Source organism: Salmo salar, chromosome 01, assembly GCF_965601325.2.
Source record: "Salmo salar chromosome 01, fSalSal1, whole genome shotgun sequence".
Lineage (NCBI taxonomy): Eukaryota > Metazoa > Chordata > Actinopteri > Salmoniformes > Salmonidae > Salmo > Salmo salar.
The window spans coordinates 92,324,077-92,342,576 of NC_138291.1; the positions used below are offsets into that span (position 1 = coordinate 92,324,077).

Below are 18,500 nucleotides of genomic sequence, written 5' to 3' on the forward strand. Positions count from 1 at the left end.
ATCATGTGTAGAATTGCAGGAAATAAGCCTTAAACCTGCAAAATTGTATCTCCGCCAACAAAAGGGGTGTGAACAGTTTGTATCATGAACAGTGCTTGTGTCCATAGAAATACATGTGCTGGAAGGGAGGCCTGAGGGAAAAGGTTTGGGAACCCCTGCCGTAGAGGAACTATTCTAGATTCACAGCTAGCCTTAACTATGATCAGAGGACATTCTCCTCCGTCTAAAGGCACAGACAGACACACACCCTTATCTCCAACACACACCAGCCCAGAGAGGGAGACGAGTCTCTCCGTTTACTAACTCTATGTGTCTGGTCTACCTCTCACACAAACAGACAGGCAGACAGGCAGACAGACAAACAGACAGACAGGACGATAGGCAGACAGGCGGACAGACAGGCAGAACACGCTAACAACTCTGCCATTGGATGGGGGGGGGGGGCTCTTCTCTGTAACCGTGGCGATCAAAGTCATGGCACCCCGAAGTTAGCACCTCAAACACCTTAGCCAATCAGCTTGCTCGCTGGCTCCGAGTCCAAACGAGGCATCAGAATGACTGGACAGGGCTGCGGAGGGTGAGACAGTGTCTGATACACACACACACACACACACAGAACACACATCACACACACGACACACACACATACACAAATACCCAACACACACACAGCAAACACACACAGAGGACAGTGTAGGAGCCAGTGCTGACATAATGAGACACAGCACTTATGGAGAAAGGAAAAGAGAGAGAGGGAGAGAGAGAAAAGGAGAAGAAAAGAGAGGGAGAGAAAAAGGAGAAGAGAGAGAGGGAGAGAAAAAGGAGAAGAGAGAGAGGGAGAGAAAAAGGAGAAGAGAGAGAGAGAGAGAGAGAGAGGGAAAAGCAAGAGATTAAAGAAAGAGAGAGCCAACGAGGATCTGACAGACAGGTCTGCAGGCCTCTCTGAAACATGATTATTACAGCACTAAGCCCGAGCTGCTACAGATAGGAAACCCTTGTCTGTCCAGCGGCTTTCAGGTGTGTGTGCATGTGCGGAAGTGTTTAACTATTCTTGTGGGAATCAGAAATTCCCACAAGAATAGTAAACGAACAATTTTGCAAGTCATCACAAGATCAAATGCTATTTCTAGGGGGTTTAGGATTAGGGTTAGAATTACGTTAAGGGTTAGGGTTAGGAGCTAGGGTTAGTCTTAGGGTTAGGATTAGGAGCTAGGGTTAGGGTTAGGTTTAGGGTTAAGGTTAGGTTTTTGGATTAAGGTTAGGGTTAGAGGTTATGGAAAATAGGATTTTGAATGGGACTGAATTGTGTGTCGCTACAAGGTTAGCTGTAAAAGACTGTGTGTGTTTGTGTGTGTGTGTGTGTGTGTATGTGTGTGTGTGTGTGTGTGTGTGTGTGTGTGTGTGTGTGTGTGTGTGTGTGTGTGTGTGTGTGTGTGTGTGTGTGTGTGTGTGTGTGTGTGTGTGTGTGTGTGTGTGTGTATGTGTGTGTGTCGGCCTCTTTCTTTCTCAAACATAAGCATGTACACACACACACACTAATCCACACCTTCTGAAAAGTGACACACCTGTGCAAGGAGGCTCAGCCACACCCTCCATGATACAGCACACCTGTTCAACTATACATCTACCTACAGACTAGACACAACCCTCATCTGCACTGAAACAACTACAGCGTAGAGGGGGGAGGGAAAGAAAGAGAGAGAAAGAGAGAGAGAGAGAGAGAGAGAGAGAGAGAGAGAGAGAGAGAGAGAGAGAGAGAGAGAGAGAGAGAGAGAGAGGAGAGAGAGAGAGAGAGAGAGAGAGAGAGAGAGAGAGAGAGAGAGAGAGAGAGAGAGAGAGAGAGAGAGAGAGAGAGAGAGAGAGAGAGAGAAATGCAGATGAGAAAATGTATGAGGAATAGAATGACAAATGATCCCAGTTCAGATATGAACCTCACAGCCAACACAATATCACTGGTGTTCATTTGAGGGGCTGGTCTTTATAGCTATGCTATATAATAGTGATAACAGCCATTTAGTCACCTCATCATGCGCAACAGACACTATGCAGATCCTTATAAGGACGTGGATGTTATAGATGGATCATATACAGATTTAGCAAAAACAACGATGATAAAAGAAGGAAATTGACATTTTTCCTCACCATTTCCTCATAAGATTCTGGAATTACCCTGCTGCAGAAGCAAAACATTGGTGAATCTGTGTGTGTGTGTGTGTGTGTGTGTGTGTGTGTGTGTGTGTGTGTGTGTGTGTGTGTGTGTGTGTGTGTGTGTGTGTGTGTGTGTGTGTGTGTGTGTGTGTGTGTGTGTTCTGGGGGAGAGTCATCCCAGGAAGAGGAGATCTAACTAACCCCCAAAAATCTTTCCTCCTCCCCCTGACTCTCCCCTGACGCCCCCGCCTGCCCTGCCTGCACCACACAGCCACACATCACAACAACCCCCTGCCCAGTGGCCTAGGGCCAGGCAGACAGCTATCTGAATCTCAAGGGGTGCCCAAAACAAAGTGCCCCCCTCCCCAGCCCCTTTACAACAGAACCCCATCCAAAAAACAATCCCCATCAGAATATCAGTCATCCATCAGTAATAATGAAGTAATACTGAAGTACTGGCATTCTAAATATAATAATATACAATGTGAAACACTTTGAGACTATATAAACGCTAAAAGACTATAAAAATGCAATTCATATAGTTATTATTATTACAATAATACTCTGTGATAAGATAGCTTCACCAGCAAAGTTACTGTACAAGAAAATAGAGCAGACAATGCCTAACGCTCTCAAATGCACAGCTAAATACCACGTGCTGCTGCTGTAAAATGCCCATATAGGTGGTGAGAATAAATTCAGTCTGTATTTAATTTGTCAATTTAACCATCATTTTCATTTTTACTTTATTAAATCTTTATTCAACCTTTATTCAGAAGGTATAGTCACTAAATGTGTATTTACAAAGACGGCCAGGCATACTAAACGATTCAAATTCCCAATTTAATTGATAAGCGTAATGCATTTAGACCAACATCTATAGCTAGAAAATAAATGTTCTTAACTATAACGACAACAACACGGGTTCGTATCTCAACGTTTAATAAGAAATTCATGTGATTTCAATCAAGACACATAGGTTTTATATTTATACACGCATTCGCTCGGTTTTACGATTCACTACATGATTAGGTGCAGCAGACACCCCTCCCCCAGCCTTCACTTACACACACACATACACACACACCGTCACTCCCCCCTCCCCTCCTCCTTTAGGACAGGATACCAAAGCTACTTGTTAAAATCTAATGCATGCACTGTCAAACCATTCTCGCCCGTCACGTCCGCGCTCAATATAGATACCGGATTGTCTGGTAATACGCGCACCTCTATTAGCGCGAGCTCCTCTCCACTCCTACGGACTGACCCCCGGTCTCGGACTCAGGACAGTCCCGGGGCCTCACCGAAGACGGAAAGGAACGCACCAGCTCTCACGTCACTCCTCCACACGCACCACGCTCACGTGAATAGGTCTACAGTAGCCTAGCCTACGCACATACAACAATAATTTTAGCAAAGGACAAATGTTTGATGGTAAATGAGACAACATAAAGTTACAAATGGATTAAAACCCATTTATAACATTACGATTAGTCCATTTAACTAAACTGATTTTGGGAGGGTGAAACTATCCAACTTCATTTGGAAAGATTCCATGTCACTTGAAAGCAAATAATGTATTGTAGGCCTAATAATCCCTTACTCTTTCTGAATAATCCCATAATATTTCTTAATTTTGTAATAATCTGTTATTTAATAACGTTGTATTTTGTGTTCTAACTGTATTGGCTAGAATAGGCTTAGTCTCACTAAATCTGTAATTTAACAAATTAAGTTTATTTTGTGTTTACTTGTATAAAATCCACGCTTATTTTTCATATTAAAGTAGCCTACACTCGGTTCTGACAGGGTATGTAAGAAACAGCGCTAGAAACGGTTCAATAAAATATAATATTGACTAAAACTGGAACATAAAATATCAAGAGTCCACAGTAATTCCTAATTTCGAGAATGACCACATCGTCTAACTCATTTCCTTTTCCAATAAACTCTCGTTCGTCCCTGACAAACTGCAGGGTTAAGTTTACCACGGGAGACGCACACGGTATGTCCGTCCCACTTTCAAACAGTCCAAAAACACCAGAGACCCTTTTATAAAATCGTCCAATAAATCTTATATTCCAACAAATTCGTATTCACACCAACCTGAATGCGGGGCCATGGCGATGTGAGAAGAATAGTATTTTCCAGGCTGGAAGTGAGCGGGGTGCTGCACGGTGCCTCGGCCGCCAGAAGCTATCCGAGAGGAGGCGTGGTGAACCAACGCGCCCCGCTCTGTCAAGAGGTGGTGTGGAGGAGCGAAATCCCGGCTTTCCATTCTGTCGAGAAGCAATAAATCCCAAATCCAGAGGAAAAGCCAGAAGCATCGAACGCTGCCTAGATGCAATAATCCCTTTTATGAACTTCGGATAGGTCGTCTTGAACTCATTCGAGTATTTGCCTTGCCCACCAAAAAGTATGTCCCGGTCATGTTCTACAAAGAGAAAACACAAGACCACGTCAATGCACTGAAAACAATGGGACAAAATCTCTGAAAGATCAATTTAGGCGTGTAATTCTCACACGCATCCTGTCTAATGTTGCCAACTACACTTTATTTCCTTGCATAACAAAAGTATAACATTAAGTGTCTTTAAGTATCAGTAAAAGAATGCTAAAAGGTTTGACTAAATGAAACCCCAAAACAAATAGCCTACCCAGTCTACAGTATTCTACGGTAGACTACAGACTCAAACCGCCTACTCGTCTTCATGGCAGACAAGAAAGAGCAGGGTGGCTACAAACGGAACAACAAAAGGAGTGGTCATCTTAAACTACGGGTTGTTTCACTGTAGGGGATCATAAAGCTATACTACTTCGGCGTATTCTGAAACCTATAGATGAGAGTCTGGGGGGGGGGGGGGGTCTACCATCTCTCAGTCTCACGTCGGAATTAAACGTTCATCCATATCTCACCTGAAGCAAATGTTTGATCTTTCAGTCAGTCCATTACAGACCAATTTTGTCATTTTCAAACTCCAAGCATCAAAACTGCTTCCTTGACCATAGCCTACTGCAAATCATCAAAAGGCTACATTATAAATATGTCGATGTAAACAAAATTCTATTAAGACTTAAATGTAGGCATAAATATATTGAAATGTATCAGCTACAGTATTTTGTTAGACTTGGGACAATTCTGTCACGTCCGTGAATTTTGACTGGCTCATTTATGTCTGTAAATGTGTATTTTCTTTACTGGCATATATAGCCTGAATTTGCTTGAGAAAAGGCATTGAAATCGCTTGTTTATGGCAAAGGTAATGTAATAGTTAAGTCAACATTGCCTTTCACCCCTTTCACAATGGTAATCACTTATAATGCATGTATGGGTGGGTGCAACCGTGGGACATGTATAATAACAACACCAACTAAATTACGTTTACCGCCGGGGATAGAGACGTAAGCAATAAATATAGGAATGGGAATCAACATGCTCATATGTGCCTTATACCCCTAGTCATTCAGTTCAATAGGACACCCCATGGCGCTCAAATTTGGATAGGTGAGCCTGTGTTCACAAAACACATCTCACTGGGCAATGTATTAGGCCGCTTCAATAGCACCTCCATTCAGGCACTACTGATACCGTGATTGGTGAACTTCAATTATATCAGCAAAATCCAAGGTAAGAGAACAAAGAACGTATAAAATGGCGAGCTAAACCAACTGGTCCTCTTGCTATTTCAATGAGAAAAGTATACAGCGAACATTCTACTCTAGAACAGTAGTCAAACTGAAACGTTCAGGAATTCTGAGCCAGACAAGCCTCTCTCAACGACAGAGCAGAGGCGTATATGTTCAGGCAGCATAGGCTACTGACGACTGTGTGTGTGTGTGTGTGTGTGCGCGCCCGCACGGTGCTCAGTGAGAGACTTGCAGATGTATCCAAATCCTTGAGCATGACAACGTGTTAGAGTGTATTTTCATTCAAAATGTTGACAATCGTTGAAAAATGGTCTTGGTCATGAATGACCTACACGCCTCACAATGTGATAAAAAAAATATGTTTCATTCTGTTACAAAAAACGGTCTTAGAATGCATAGAACCAAATACATTTCAATTATATTAAAATAATTACATTTTAAACGTGCACATTTTGTATGCTATTTTTATTCAAATAGTCACATTAAAGGCTAAAGGTGCTTTCAGAGTGAAAGTTTAAAGTGTTTTATCTTCTTTATGTGTAATAGTGGAACCATGAAAAAACTATTATGGAATTTAATTTTGCAACAATCGAAGATACATCGCTTCCTCTCATTTCACGCAGAATATTTTTACATTATTCCTCGTAAACAAACGTCTAAAATGTTTACATTCCAAGTCAACACGAAGCCACTTAAGCTATGCATTTCGACCAAACAACATCTACAATCAATGTAGGACCCTAGGCCTACCGTCCTTCAACAATATCACTGAGCTGACTAGAGGCCATCACATTAAAAAAAAAAACATTAAAATCTGATTAAAAAACAGGTAGCCTGGGCCTAATTTAAATCTGGGATCAACGTGGGAGTAGGCTAGGAGACGCTGAGACTTCCTTTCCTTCCACTCCTCTCTGCCAGACAGTCTTTCCCCCCTCCTCCATCGCTGCCCCAAAGGGTCAAACTATCAGGAGACAAAAAAAAAACCTTTCGAAACTACCAGCCGAATGGCAATACACGAAAAGCCTGCCTAAACACGGAGGTGGAACAAGCACGAATTTCTCCTTTCTTCCCAATCCCCCACATGAGATGAGATTGTAATAAAACGAAGGCATTTTGGGCATAGAACGCACAAACTCTTCGGAAAATAATAGACTCATAAGGGCATCACTGTTATCACTGTTATTTGTTCACTACAGGGCTTTACGTTAGGCCCAAGAGCTGCAATTCACGATTTTGCAGTAAAGCGAAGTCACAAACCATAACTGAGATACTAAATCAAGATATTCAAAGGCCAGTTAAGCGAAAGACACACTCCAAGAGGGACACTCCAAGCACAGCGAAACCTGCCTGGTGGGACTCGGCAAGAGCTGTCTACTGGCAAAGCCCCCTCGATAACAACTGTGAAAAACTGCAGCTGGCCAAGCCTATAATCAAATAGGCCTACTGATATTAAAACAACTAAACTACAATATAATCCATTATTAGTGGTATCTGAATAGCGCGTATAAGCGCGTCTTATAATGCATAGAACCAAATACATTTAAATTCTGTTAAAATAATTATATTTTAAACGTGGCACCTTATCTCTTCAGGAGAGAGGTTTTGTAGATGATTGTTTAATTGTACAATAACAATTATTGTCTATACAACAATCAACGTTTAGCTTGTCAACAGCATAAGAAAGGAACCTTCACTTGGCTTAAGTACAAATATTAAAATGGCTATATTCTCATGCATTTTTGTTATATACTATAGTCATTATAGTATTTGTCATTGTACTATTTATAATCATTATTATTTTGTTAGAAATATGAATATTGTTGTTACTTTCATTATATTACTATACTACTGGACTACTACTAAGCAATAGAACATATGTGCCGTGTGATTTAAATTAATGCATCTTGTCTTTACGCAGTCTAAAATAACCCATAAATGTTCTACTACAAAGACTCTTTTAAAAGCAGAAGTTGAAAGTATAGATGTTTATTATTACACACATTCAAAATGGACACAATAAATAAATTACTTACTGGTAAGTTATTCCTTGCATAACAATTAATGATTAAAAAAAATTGTACAAAAATATACAAAGGAAAAAAAGCGGCGTACAAAAAGGAAAACATGTGGAAATAGTTACATCCTAGTCTGCAGATTGTAGTGTGCAGTTGAGGCATAGAGATGCATCGTAGAAGTACAGGCTTCTAGTGAATCTAAGCTCGTACATCCACACAGAAACTCTCCCACTGTATCCGCTAGTGCCACTCAACTACGAGCGAAGGAGGGACAGTAGGGGAACGCGCTCTCCCATTGGTTTGATAAATACAATGAGAAGCGTGTCCGTGAGGCGCGCCCCGCGATAAACAGAAACTCTGATTGGAAGATGCCCTGAACCAATAGGAATGCTGCTGGATTCCTAAACCAAAACGGCGGGCGTTTGATTTAAGCCCTTGCCAGAGCATAGCCCTTTCCAGAGCGTAGCATGCAAATGCCAGGAGATATCATCAAAACACAGCACAGCTCTGTAAGTGAACAGCAGAAAATACAGGACTTTTGATCACTAGAAAGTCCACAGAATATTTTGTGATCACATGAACTACACGTCAATCACCAAACTACGTTAAAACAATTATTTTCTTTTGGATAATTTAACTAGGCAAGTCAGTTAAGGACAAATTCTTATTTACAATGACGGCCTAGGAACAGTGGGTTAACTGTCTTGTTCATGGGCAGAACGACAGAATTTTACCTCGTCAGCTCGGGGATTCAACCTAGCAACCTTTTTGGTTTCTGGCCCAATGCTCTAACCACTAGGCTACCTGCCGCCCCAGTTTTTATTTGTATTATTTTACAATAACGTTTTTTTTTTCAAAGCTTCACACTTAGACCTTACTTATGTCACCAGAAATAGGCAAACGTTTTCAATTACCAGTTTAATCAGGCCAATTTAATTTATTTAGGCCTATAACTTGCTTAATAACCTTAATAAACACGTATAATAAAATGGCTTACACCTGAGTATCCCATTTATTATGAATTGCCTACAAATATGTATTTGTAAAATAAGCTAAATATAGGCCAAATAGTAGCTTAAAAGACAACTAAAGAACAATAGAAATGCAGGAGGAAGTCAAATTTGATTCTAATAGACTAAATTACTGGGGAAGTAAAAACGTTGGTGTCTGTTTATGTTTACTGTCATGACACACACGCACACACACTTAGGGAAATCGAATCACAATGTAATTGTACTGTCCTCGGGTTAGTTTTGCTTATAGTTCACAAATGTTTTTAATTAAAGAAGGAAGGATATGGCCTTGCATATTTCCATGCTAAAAATCATGAGCTATAAGCTAATATTCCAAGTTTGTTTTAACTGGAAGTAAAGGGTTAAAACTCCAGCCTTCGGTCTGTGTAAAGTGTCTGATTGGTTGGCATGTTGCCAGAGAGCTGTCAATCACAAAGTGTAAACAAGGCTCTGATTGGCTGCTGGCCAGTCCGCACTGGGCTGACTGAAAAAAGCAATTACTGGCCCTGCGGTTTCAAGGCGGCCCCGGGTTGAATGATGAAAGGAGATAAGGAGTGGCTGTTTCAAGGCGCCCCCACGGCGAACCCCGTTGGCCCCAGAGCAAAAGTGGTGTCAAGAGTGACTAAATCAAAGGGAATACGTTAAAAAGGGGGAAATTACATGTTGTATTAAACGTAGAGGCTAGAATTGCGGATTAATGCGATGGAATAACAACGTTACATAGAGAAAATGGAAGGTAAAATGGCTTCTATGACAGGAAACAACTATTTAGCTCTTATTGGAAATGAAAATGCTGTTTTTCCAAGAAACACGCGGAGATGGAGCGCGAGAGTGATTATGTGGTAGAAAACGTTGGACTCGTGTCCAATACATCCGTGTTTCTAAAACGTTCGTGTACGTTTTTATTGCAGCTATTCAGTAACCATGCTAAAGTAAGTGGATATTTCCGTTTTTAAATAAATTACAATCGCAAATTGGATTATTACCATAACTGTTCAAGGACACCTCACATGGGTGTTGGTTTACTTGTTACCATGAATTGGGATTAGCTACATACATTGTTTGCTACAAGAAAACATAAACAATAGTCTATATCAATAAAGGTGGAAAATAATGACAGAGAAACATTTTTAGAAACATGTTCTCTCTAAGAATAGGCTAAATCCAATCTCTTGTAATTCAGAACGGTCCTATATTGCTTTATTGGTGAAGGATTTCATAATTAAATTAACTGATTAAACACAGGTTAATAATACTAGCCTAATGATAATAGTAATGAAAATGTATGTAAAATATCATAGTTTATTACTCAAGGTTATAACACTGGTGACATTTGACTGACATGTTATAAATGTTCTTAGGTCTAACTGCTAAAAAAAAGAAAGAGGTAATGTACCCATAAAATAATCATGATATAATTGACTGCAAAACCATAATTTAGACAACATAAAAATCCCAGACAAAGCTGATATCTCTGCATTTCTGGGGTAGATCTAATGAGCAGACAGACAGAAAAAAATATTAGATTTGTACTTTTGATATCTGCATTATTCAATCAATCTCCTTTTGGTAAAACCACAACAAACACCCCAATCCCAACATCTGACCAGCAGTATCAAACAACATCCAAAATTGTCTGTCCTGGACAACGGCAATGCAAATAAATGTAGCTTAGAAATTAGTATTTTATGTATTGCAACAAATTAATTAATAAATAAAATAATATAAAAACTAATAGATTTTTGCGCATAATCCGTAACTGAATCGTTCGCTCACCCTGCACCCTCACCCTGCACCCTACATATGCACACCGCATTCCATGGGTCCTGACCCCCAGTGGCCTGTCGATGGGTTGGAGTCGTCGTCATCCCCCACAGACACACACGATCTCTACGCTTTGACTAAACCCACTGGGCACACACTGGTTGAATCAACGTTGTTTCCACGTCTTTTCAATTAAATTAAGTTGAACCAACGTGGAATAGATGTTGAATTGACGTCTGTGCCAAGTGGGAAAGGTCCAAATCTGATCATCGATATTCCGAGGACAAACTTGTGCCGCCCCAAATGTGCCAAATATAGTGCCGATTAGGCTGATAAAAACAGACGAAGCCCGTGAGATACTACATTCGTAAAACCACTGTAATGTCGGATATATAGGCAGCAGTTTCTATTCAACCTAAATGTCATTCTTTCATTGAGTTAGGAGGTGCATGCTCAGTGATAAACAGAGGCGCCTTCCTCTACAGATACAATTTAAAAAAAAATCATTAATATCGTTGTGATTTCCCCCGAAGAAATCACCTTCCAACCTCACGCTCCCATTCCATTCTCTAGCACGGTTGTCTTTAAAACTAATGACAACGGGACAATACAGAATTATGTTCCTAGCTTCACAAAAAGGGTCCCGCACTTAAAACAGAAATCTGCATTTAATTTATTTAGTGACAAGAAAAAGCCCTTTACTGCCTGATTTGTATTGGTTCTTTTTCACTTAAAAGGTGGGGGGTTGGGTGGGTGCTCGCCTGCTCGATGTGTATAGAAAGCATAACACACACACACGCACACGCACACACACTCTTTTATTTTCTCTTCTCATTTCTCTCTCGTCCGTGTGCCAGCGCGATCTACCCTATACCGAGGGGGCGCGCGGATAATTAATGCGGATTGACTGATTGCTCTTGAAACAGACCGGTCCTGCGCGAGGGATTGTCCTCGAGCAATGAAGCGTTCTTGACTGACACTTTCCCCCCTTCCCTTCCCCTCTCACACCCAAACTAATAGAGCGGTGCGCTTTTTCGCAAGGAAAGGCCCACTTCCAAAAACCCAGGCTGGAGTTTTCATTTCCGCTGGAGAGAAGAGCGTCTTTCTGTTTGACCTGCGTTCTCACCATGACCATCTAGAACCAAAGAACGTCCGCGCTGCACAGTTCGCTCGCCTCAGCGCTCGAGGCAATCTCTGTATGTAAAGGGAGCTTGCTGCTTGTAGCATGTGCGCCCGTGTCAGTGTAAAAGGACAGAGTATTCTAAATAAATAAGGGGTGTCACGTATAGGTGCGTTGGCCCTAAGGTAAAGCTGAAAGAACTTAGTGCGGGTATAGCTACATATTTATCAGCGCAATTTGCAGTCGACGGGAATCACTGACTGCCCGGGGAGGTAAATGAGGGCCAACTGGAGGTCTCTACGAGAGGCCCTCTATAGCGGGCAACAATTCTATTCTCACGAAAATATTCCTGATGTCCCTTAATGATGACGAATTCCAAACAGGGCCTTTCACAAGGGAAACGCCTTAACAAGTTAAATGCATAGCCTGATACCTCCGAGACATGGATGAAATTACTCACCGACTGAAATATAGAAATTCAATTTATTGAAATCTCTCTGCGGATATTACCACATGTATAACATGTATAACATTTATAACACTACATTTATAACATTTAGTGAAAAAAAGGTATTAAATGTATGTGCAGGTTATGTCTGGAGCTATGGGAGTAGCTTATACACGTTAAGCCCTATATTTTGATGGTTTTAGTGGTCAACAAGGGTGTGTGGAGACTGCAACTCAGCAACTTTTCAGTTTGTGTGTTTTTAGGCCTACATCTATCAATAAATTCAACTTTGGTAGGCTATAGCCTAATGCACCCAATGTGCAGGTCCCCAAAACCATGGTGAGGACACAAAATATGACATGATGGACTAGAACTTTGGCCTACATAAAAGCAACGTGACCTAAAACATAAAGAACGGGCCACACGCTACAGCAACGGAATGGTTGGCAACCAAATATCTCCAATGTTAGCAGTATTGAGTTGTTTTTCTTCAGCTTATTATAAACATATTTTTTTTTAAATAAGAAATGTTTTCTTGAACCTCATTTTTACAAATGTATATTGGCTGAATACTTCTTGCACATTAATGTATTTTGGTGACCACCCAAAATAGCCAAGATCTACATTTTCAGCGGCGAGTGAATTATATTACAAGTCAACAAAGTGAAATGAACCACAAAACATTATAAATAAATTGTTAATGTCATGGACAACATACCTTTTTTTATCGCAAACTTGCAGATTGCCAGCTTGTTTCTGCTTTTCGACATCTTGCCAAACAACAATGGGTTTAGGCTGCAGAATGCCATCCATTACCGAGGTCGTCATCGTGTAACACGTCCTCATTATCAGCATTTGAACATACATGAAGCAGCCTTCTAAAGCCCCCGTGTAGACTGTAGAGTATATTAGGTTACCTGTATTAGGCTACCGGGATGTTCCGTCAATCCTCCAATAGCGTAGCTTGCTTAAGCATGCATAAAACCTAAATTAAACCCTTGAACGGGACGGCAACACAGATAGGAATCGCAGTTTAGGCCATAACAGTGCTACAGCACTGTCCGTAGACATGGACACATATAATGGGATTAAATATACCGGAGATACACGAACACATGTGGCTGACGTGTGAAGAGGTTTCCAATATGGACGAAAGACCTATACCTACAAGTTAAAACGTGCTTTCATCTGGACACCTCGTAGACTCACAGCAAAGCTATCGTTATCGTTAATTAGGGTTCGAGCAGTTTTACTGGCATCCTTCGACCAGGGGAAGCAAATTAGCGTTCCCTTCTCAACGGAGAACAAGGAGGGGAATGGCCATGGGGTGGGTCTACAAAGAAAAAAGCTTTTTACACTTGCGTCATATAAAATATGACCAAGTGAAAAATATGACATCCCTGGCTTCACACCCACACACTCTCAACACACACAACATGATCGGGCACGATTTGTTTAGGCCTGCGATTACAGAAGATGTGAGATATGCTATGCCATGATTTTCAATTGCAGGAGGACGGCGAGGAGGGGGAAGAGGATAAAGAAGAGGCTCGTTCTTATGTGGACAGATGAATAAAGTCTAGGCTTAAGTTGAAGGTAAAGCCAATGGTCAAGGCAAGCGTTTCGCAGTCTCGAGGTCGTCGATGACAACGAGGGGAAAAAATGAATATTTCCCACCTCAAAGTTAAACGTGCAATTGAATACAATAAGTGCATGACTGGATAGAATATCTGTGTTATTAGATGGCAATATATTGTTACTATACGCCGACAGGCTACCAGAACATCACAATTGGTTATAGGCCTACCAGATAAACATCATTGCGCAGGAAGCCAGCTATGATCATATGTAATATTGAAGCCAGTAGACTTGGGCGGTTATCGATAGAAGCAAACCTGCTATACATGTCACATGCCTCCTTCATTATGACAGGTTTTTATAGAAGAAGCTAAACGTCAAACTACGCAAAATAAAAGGCTACTATAACAACATGAACATGTTAAAAGCTTTGGTTGGCTCAAACTATTGTTTTATCGATTTAAGGTCAAAGTATAAGCCGGTGGAGCCTACTGGATCATGTGTGGTTCATTATAAAATGTCATCATTTATATAATGAAACATATTAAAGGTCCAATGCAGCCGCTTTTATCTCAATAACAATTAAGTACCTTACAGTGATTGTTTTCAATGAAAATGGTCAAAAATAAACAAAAATAGCTTATTAGCAAAGAGCAAAGAGCAAGCAATAATGTGACCAGGACTGTGTGGGAGTGGTCTGAGTGGGGAGGGGAGACTGAAAACGAGCTCTTTTTGGCAGAGAGGTTTGGAACTCTCTTTCTATTGGTCTATTAACTCATTTACCGCCTGGTGATTTCACCAGGCAGGGCAAAACTCTATTCCACCTCCATCTTTTCAAACAGCTCTTACACTAAAAGGGCATTATCATAATTTTCACAATTTCATGGCATTATTCCAACCTCAGAGTGTGGAAATATATATAAAACACAGGTATATCTAGTTTTTGACTGCACTGGGCCTTTAATTGTTGAAGCATGTAGTTGGTTCATTTCAAAACGTCATCATTATTACATGTCAGAATTCATTAATTGGTAATTAATGTAGGCACGAATCAAATGTATTATTGATGGATCATTTTATATTGAAATTATGTTTTACAATTTAAACTGTACAATTAATTTGAGTTGTTGTGGATGTGAAACTACAAAATATAATATAAAACATTTGTCACTTAAGGCCTTATGCCACAAATGTATTGCATGTTGTATTAGCTAATCAATAATTGTCAAATCACTAAGGCTTCTCCCACTCTGACAGATAACATACATAAAACAGTATCTGCATGAAACCTCAATGTGCTAAGACAACGGAGTAACAAAATGTCGACATGCAAATTGTTTACTATCTCTGGGTTAAATCTCTCCCAACTTCAGGAAATAAGCAACAATAAGAACTGAACATTTCTTCGCCCACTGATATTTTAAATAAGTGTGTGTGTGTGTGTGTGATGGGGATTCAGGAATCAGCGAGCTGTTATTTTCGCAGATGATGCAGATACTGTTTTATGTTAATCAGATCCGCATCAACTCATCGCATCACCATTAATATATATATAATTATTTTAAGGACCCAATTGCGCGAAGAAAGCAACAAACCGTCTTTACAAACTTGGATGGTTAGGCATCACAACCTCTATAGGCCTCGTCCTGTCTTTCTCGACTAGGAGTGTGTGTGACCAAGTACCTTAATAATAAACAATCCATATGAAATGTTTTCTGGAGGATAAAGTCCCTGGCATATAACCATACATTACAACTTTGTCTATTCAGTTAACACAAAGATATGTGCTCCCCGCCAAAACCATGCCGAATCAGTAAAGATTTTCAATATTCTATCTTTTAAATGAGGCCGAAATACACTTATTGGTTCACACAGTCATATCCAAACCTAAAAGTTGGCTACAGATGAATTACAACACAGGCTACTTGATCTGTGTATGTAGGCCCCACTAATAGGCATACTCTAACGTCATCCGATGTGATTTAGGTAGTCTATAATAAAGGTGGTCAAAATGTCAAATGTTTCAATGTGCAAATACAGGACAGGAAAAGGACCAGTTGCATTCCAAATTTGCCATACAGGTTGTGCTATAAGAGGTGAATAAATAGCAACTCTGGGACAATTGGCACAAGGTTGTTACTACGAATGTTATATTTCAGCTGCTAGAGACTGTGCGAAAATAAATGCATGCTAAACTCCTTTTTGATGGGTTAGAATCGGCAAAAGTGCATATTTGAATCGTATACAATGAGCAGCAATGTATTTGATAAAAACTGCAATGTAAAACATTACAAGTATTTCAGTATAGATAAATAAATCATGTGTTGTGATTTTAATTCATGTCTTTACAGCGTTTGCAATCAATTTAAACAAGGCATACCCTAATTGGAAACGTGTATGACAACATAAAAACATCTAAACCAGTCTAAAACACGCCTGTCTATTCAAGCCGTTATGTCAGAGTTAATCAACGTTTTAAAACGACATCCGTGCAAAATACAGCCGTTTGTTTGTATTCTGTAATTAACAGTGAAAATTATGAATCAAAATGTGTAAAGTAGAAAACACCTACCTATAAAAACATCAGTCCGCTACAAAACTGTATTCATAACACAGGGGATCGGATTTATGTAGAAAGGAGAATAAAACAAAAAGATAGATAAGGTGTAGGCCTAAAACCGTACCCTCCTGAAGTTTTAAATCCTCAAACAGACTTAAATTCCTGCGAGTGTAATCTAACTATAAACTAGCCTATCATAAAATCACTGATTTATTCAACGATAATCGCATTAATTAACCTTTCCTAGGATTGTTTATTCCAAATAAATAACTTCTGAAGTCACTGGGGTTTTCCGTTCACTCGAACTCTAAACGTAGTGTTCTAGAAACACCGGATCCTGTGCCTGTGTGCGCGCGAGACGGAATCCGTTTGAACAGTATCCTCGATGCTGTATAATCGCAAATTTATGGCTGGATGACGCGTCCCTCAGCCACAATGAAGCTCGCGCGCTGACATTAAACAGAAAATTGATGAACACTAACGTAACGCAATACCCATTTCTCCCTCCTGGTCCAGGACAGAGCTATAGAGCTTTGGTGCCTTTTTTATTAGGGGTGGGGGCCCGACCGTAAACATGTATGCCCCCCCACCTTCCCAACACACACATACCGAAAACACACCTTCCCCGTGCCATTATTGTTTTGTTTAAATATCTGACTCTAGTCGTGCCGGATATGAAGGGATCTGAGACAGAGATATTGAGAGAAAAGCCTTCCCCTGCTTGGAAAGATGGCTAGTTTGTTAACATCGAGTCCCGGATCATCCGGTCAGAATTGGCACATTTTCTTGCCTCTAAAAGGACCCCACTACTATCAAACTACTGGTAGCAGAAAAACTCCCACGTTTCGGCACAACCCCTCTCTTCCAGCACGCGTCCTACCGCAAGCATGTCAAGATTTTCAGACTTCCAGAAGCACATTGTTGTGCCCATTTCAAAGATGACAAACAGACAAACAGACACGGTCTGAGTTATAAGCAACCCCTAACTATTTAGCACATGCGTAAAAGTCCATGGCGTTTACATGCGCCCGTCGCAGACCTTTGATCAGGTTTAAACTGTTCCGACGAGTTTCTGTGTAAAAGGCGCGATTTGGCGCACTAAAGGATAAAATACTGATGATCAACTACTCGCCATTATGGAGAATACAACCCATATAGCTAATACCCATATGGATTCACCACACAAATAAATGTCAGGAAACGAAAGCAAAAAAGACACCAACCCAAAGTCCATTCGCCTTTTACTAATAAGTGTACCTTTGCGTAACAATGCAATCCAGTACAAGACAATTGAAAAATATTTTTTAAAAACTTTCTAAGTGTGCGCCTCGAAATAGATTTTGAACGTGTTGTTAAAAATTGCGTTTAAAAGTAGGACCTGAGTCTTGATAGCCAGGCTTTCTTTCCCTGTCCCCCTCGAGCATAAACTGGTCACCGCCCCAGGAATAATGACGTCAGGAGATTAACCCCTACACTACCGGTTGGGAGGAACGCTTGCTCTGTCTTCCATATCTATTCGGTGAAATACCACAGTGTGCAATCACAGCAGCAAGATTTGTGACCTGTTGTAACAAGAAAAGGACAACGAATGACATTTGAAATGTCTTTATTCTTTTGGAACTTTTGTGAGTGTAATGTTTAATGTACATTTTTTTATTGTTAATTTCACTTTTGTTTATTATTTATTTCACTTTCTTTGGCAATGTAAACATATGTTTCCCATGCCAATGAAGCCCCTTAAATTTATATTGAATTGAATTGAAAAAGAGAGAGAGAGCAACAGACACCCTGCCCAGACCAGCGAGACACCCTCCCAGACCTGCAAGACCCCCTCCTGAAGGACCTGCACCAGGAGAACCCACGCCAAGAGCACCTACACCCAGACCACAGCATCACCAGCCACACCCCAACCAGCTAAGACCACCCCAAGCAAACCCTGGCCACACTCTATATAGGCATCCCCCATATCAGACCTATGCCCCTTCTGCCCACCCCATGACCCCCACCCCTGCGGCAAGGACCTCAACATGACAGCAGGACATATGCCCAGGCCATGAGCAAAGCAACAGGCCCAGTCCCCCACTATTACACCCGCCCAAGCTCCATCCTGCGACCTAAGAGCTATGTATCAGATGCTCAACATGCTCTGCTCACACCTACTGTGATGGTTCGGGCCTAAACCACACAAAACAACACTAGACACTAT

The 18,500-nt window shown here is 40.7% G+C and overlaps 1 protein-coding gene across 5 annotated transcripts in view; it reads right to left on the reverse strand.

Moving 5' to 3' along the window:
• LOC106610139 (BAH and coiled-coil domain-containing protein 1) overlaps window positions 1-17,713 on the reverse strand; it is a 136,478-nt gene extending 118,765 nt beyond the window's left edge. The window contains exons 1-2 of one of the 5 annotated variants that reach the window (XM_082978147.1): window positions 16,307-17,713; window positions 4,255-4,582 (exon numbers count right to left, since the gene is read on the reverse strand). In XM_082978147.1, the coding sequence (XP_082834273.1) occupies window positions 4,255-4,426 (172 nt within the window). In that variant the 5' untranslated portion in view covers window positions 4,427-4,582; window positions 16,307-17,713. Of the gene's footprint in view, window positions 1-4,254; window positions 4,583-7,829; window positions 10,582-12,874; window positions 16,269-16,306 lie in introns of those variants that run through there. The other 4 variants (XM_082978146.1, XM_045724286.2, XM_082978145.1 and 1 more) reach the window with 4 other exon arrangements.
• Window positions 17,714-18,500: the final 787 nt, after the last annotated feature.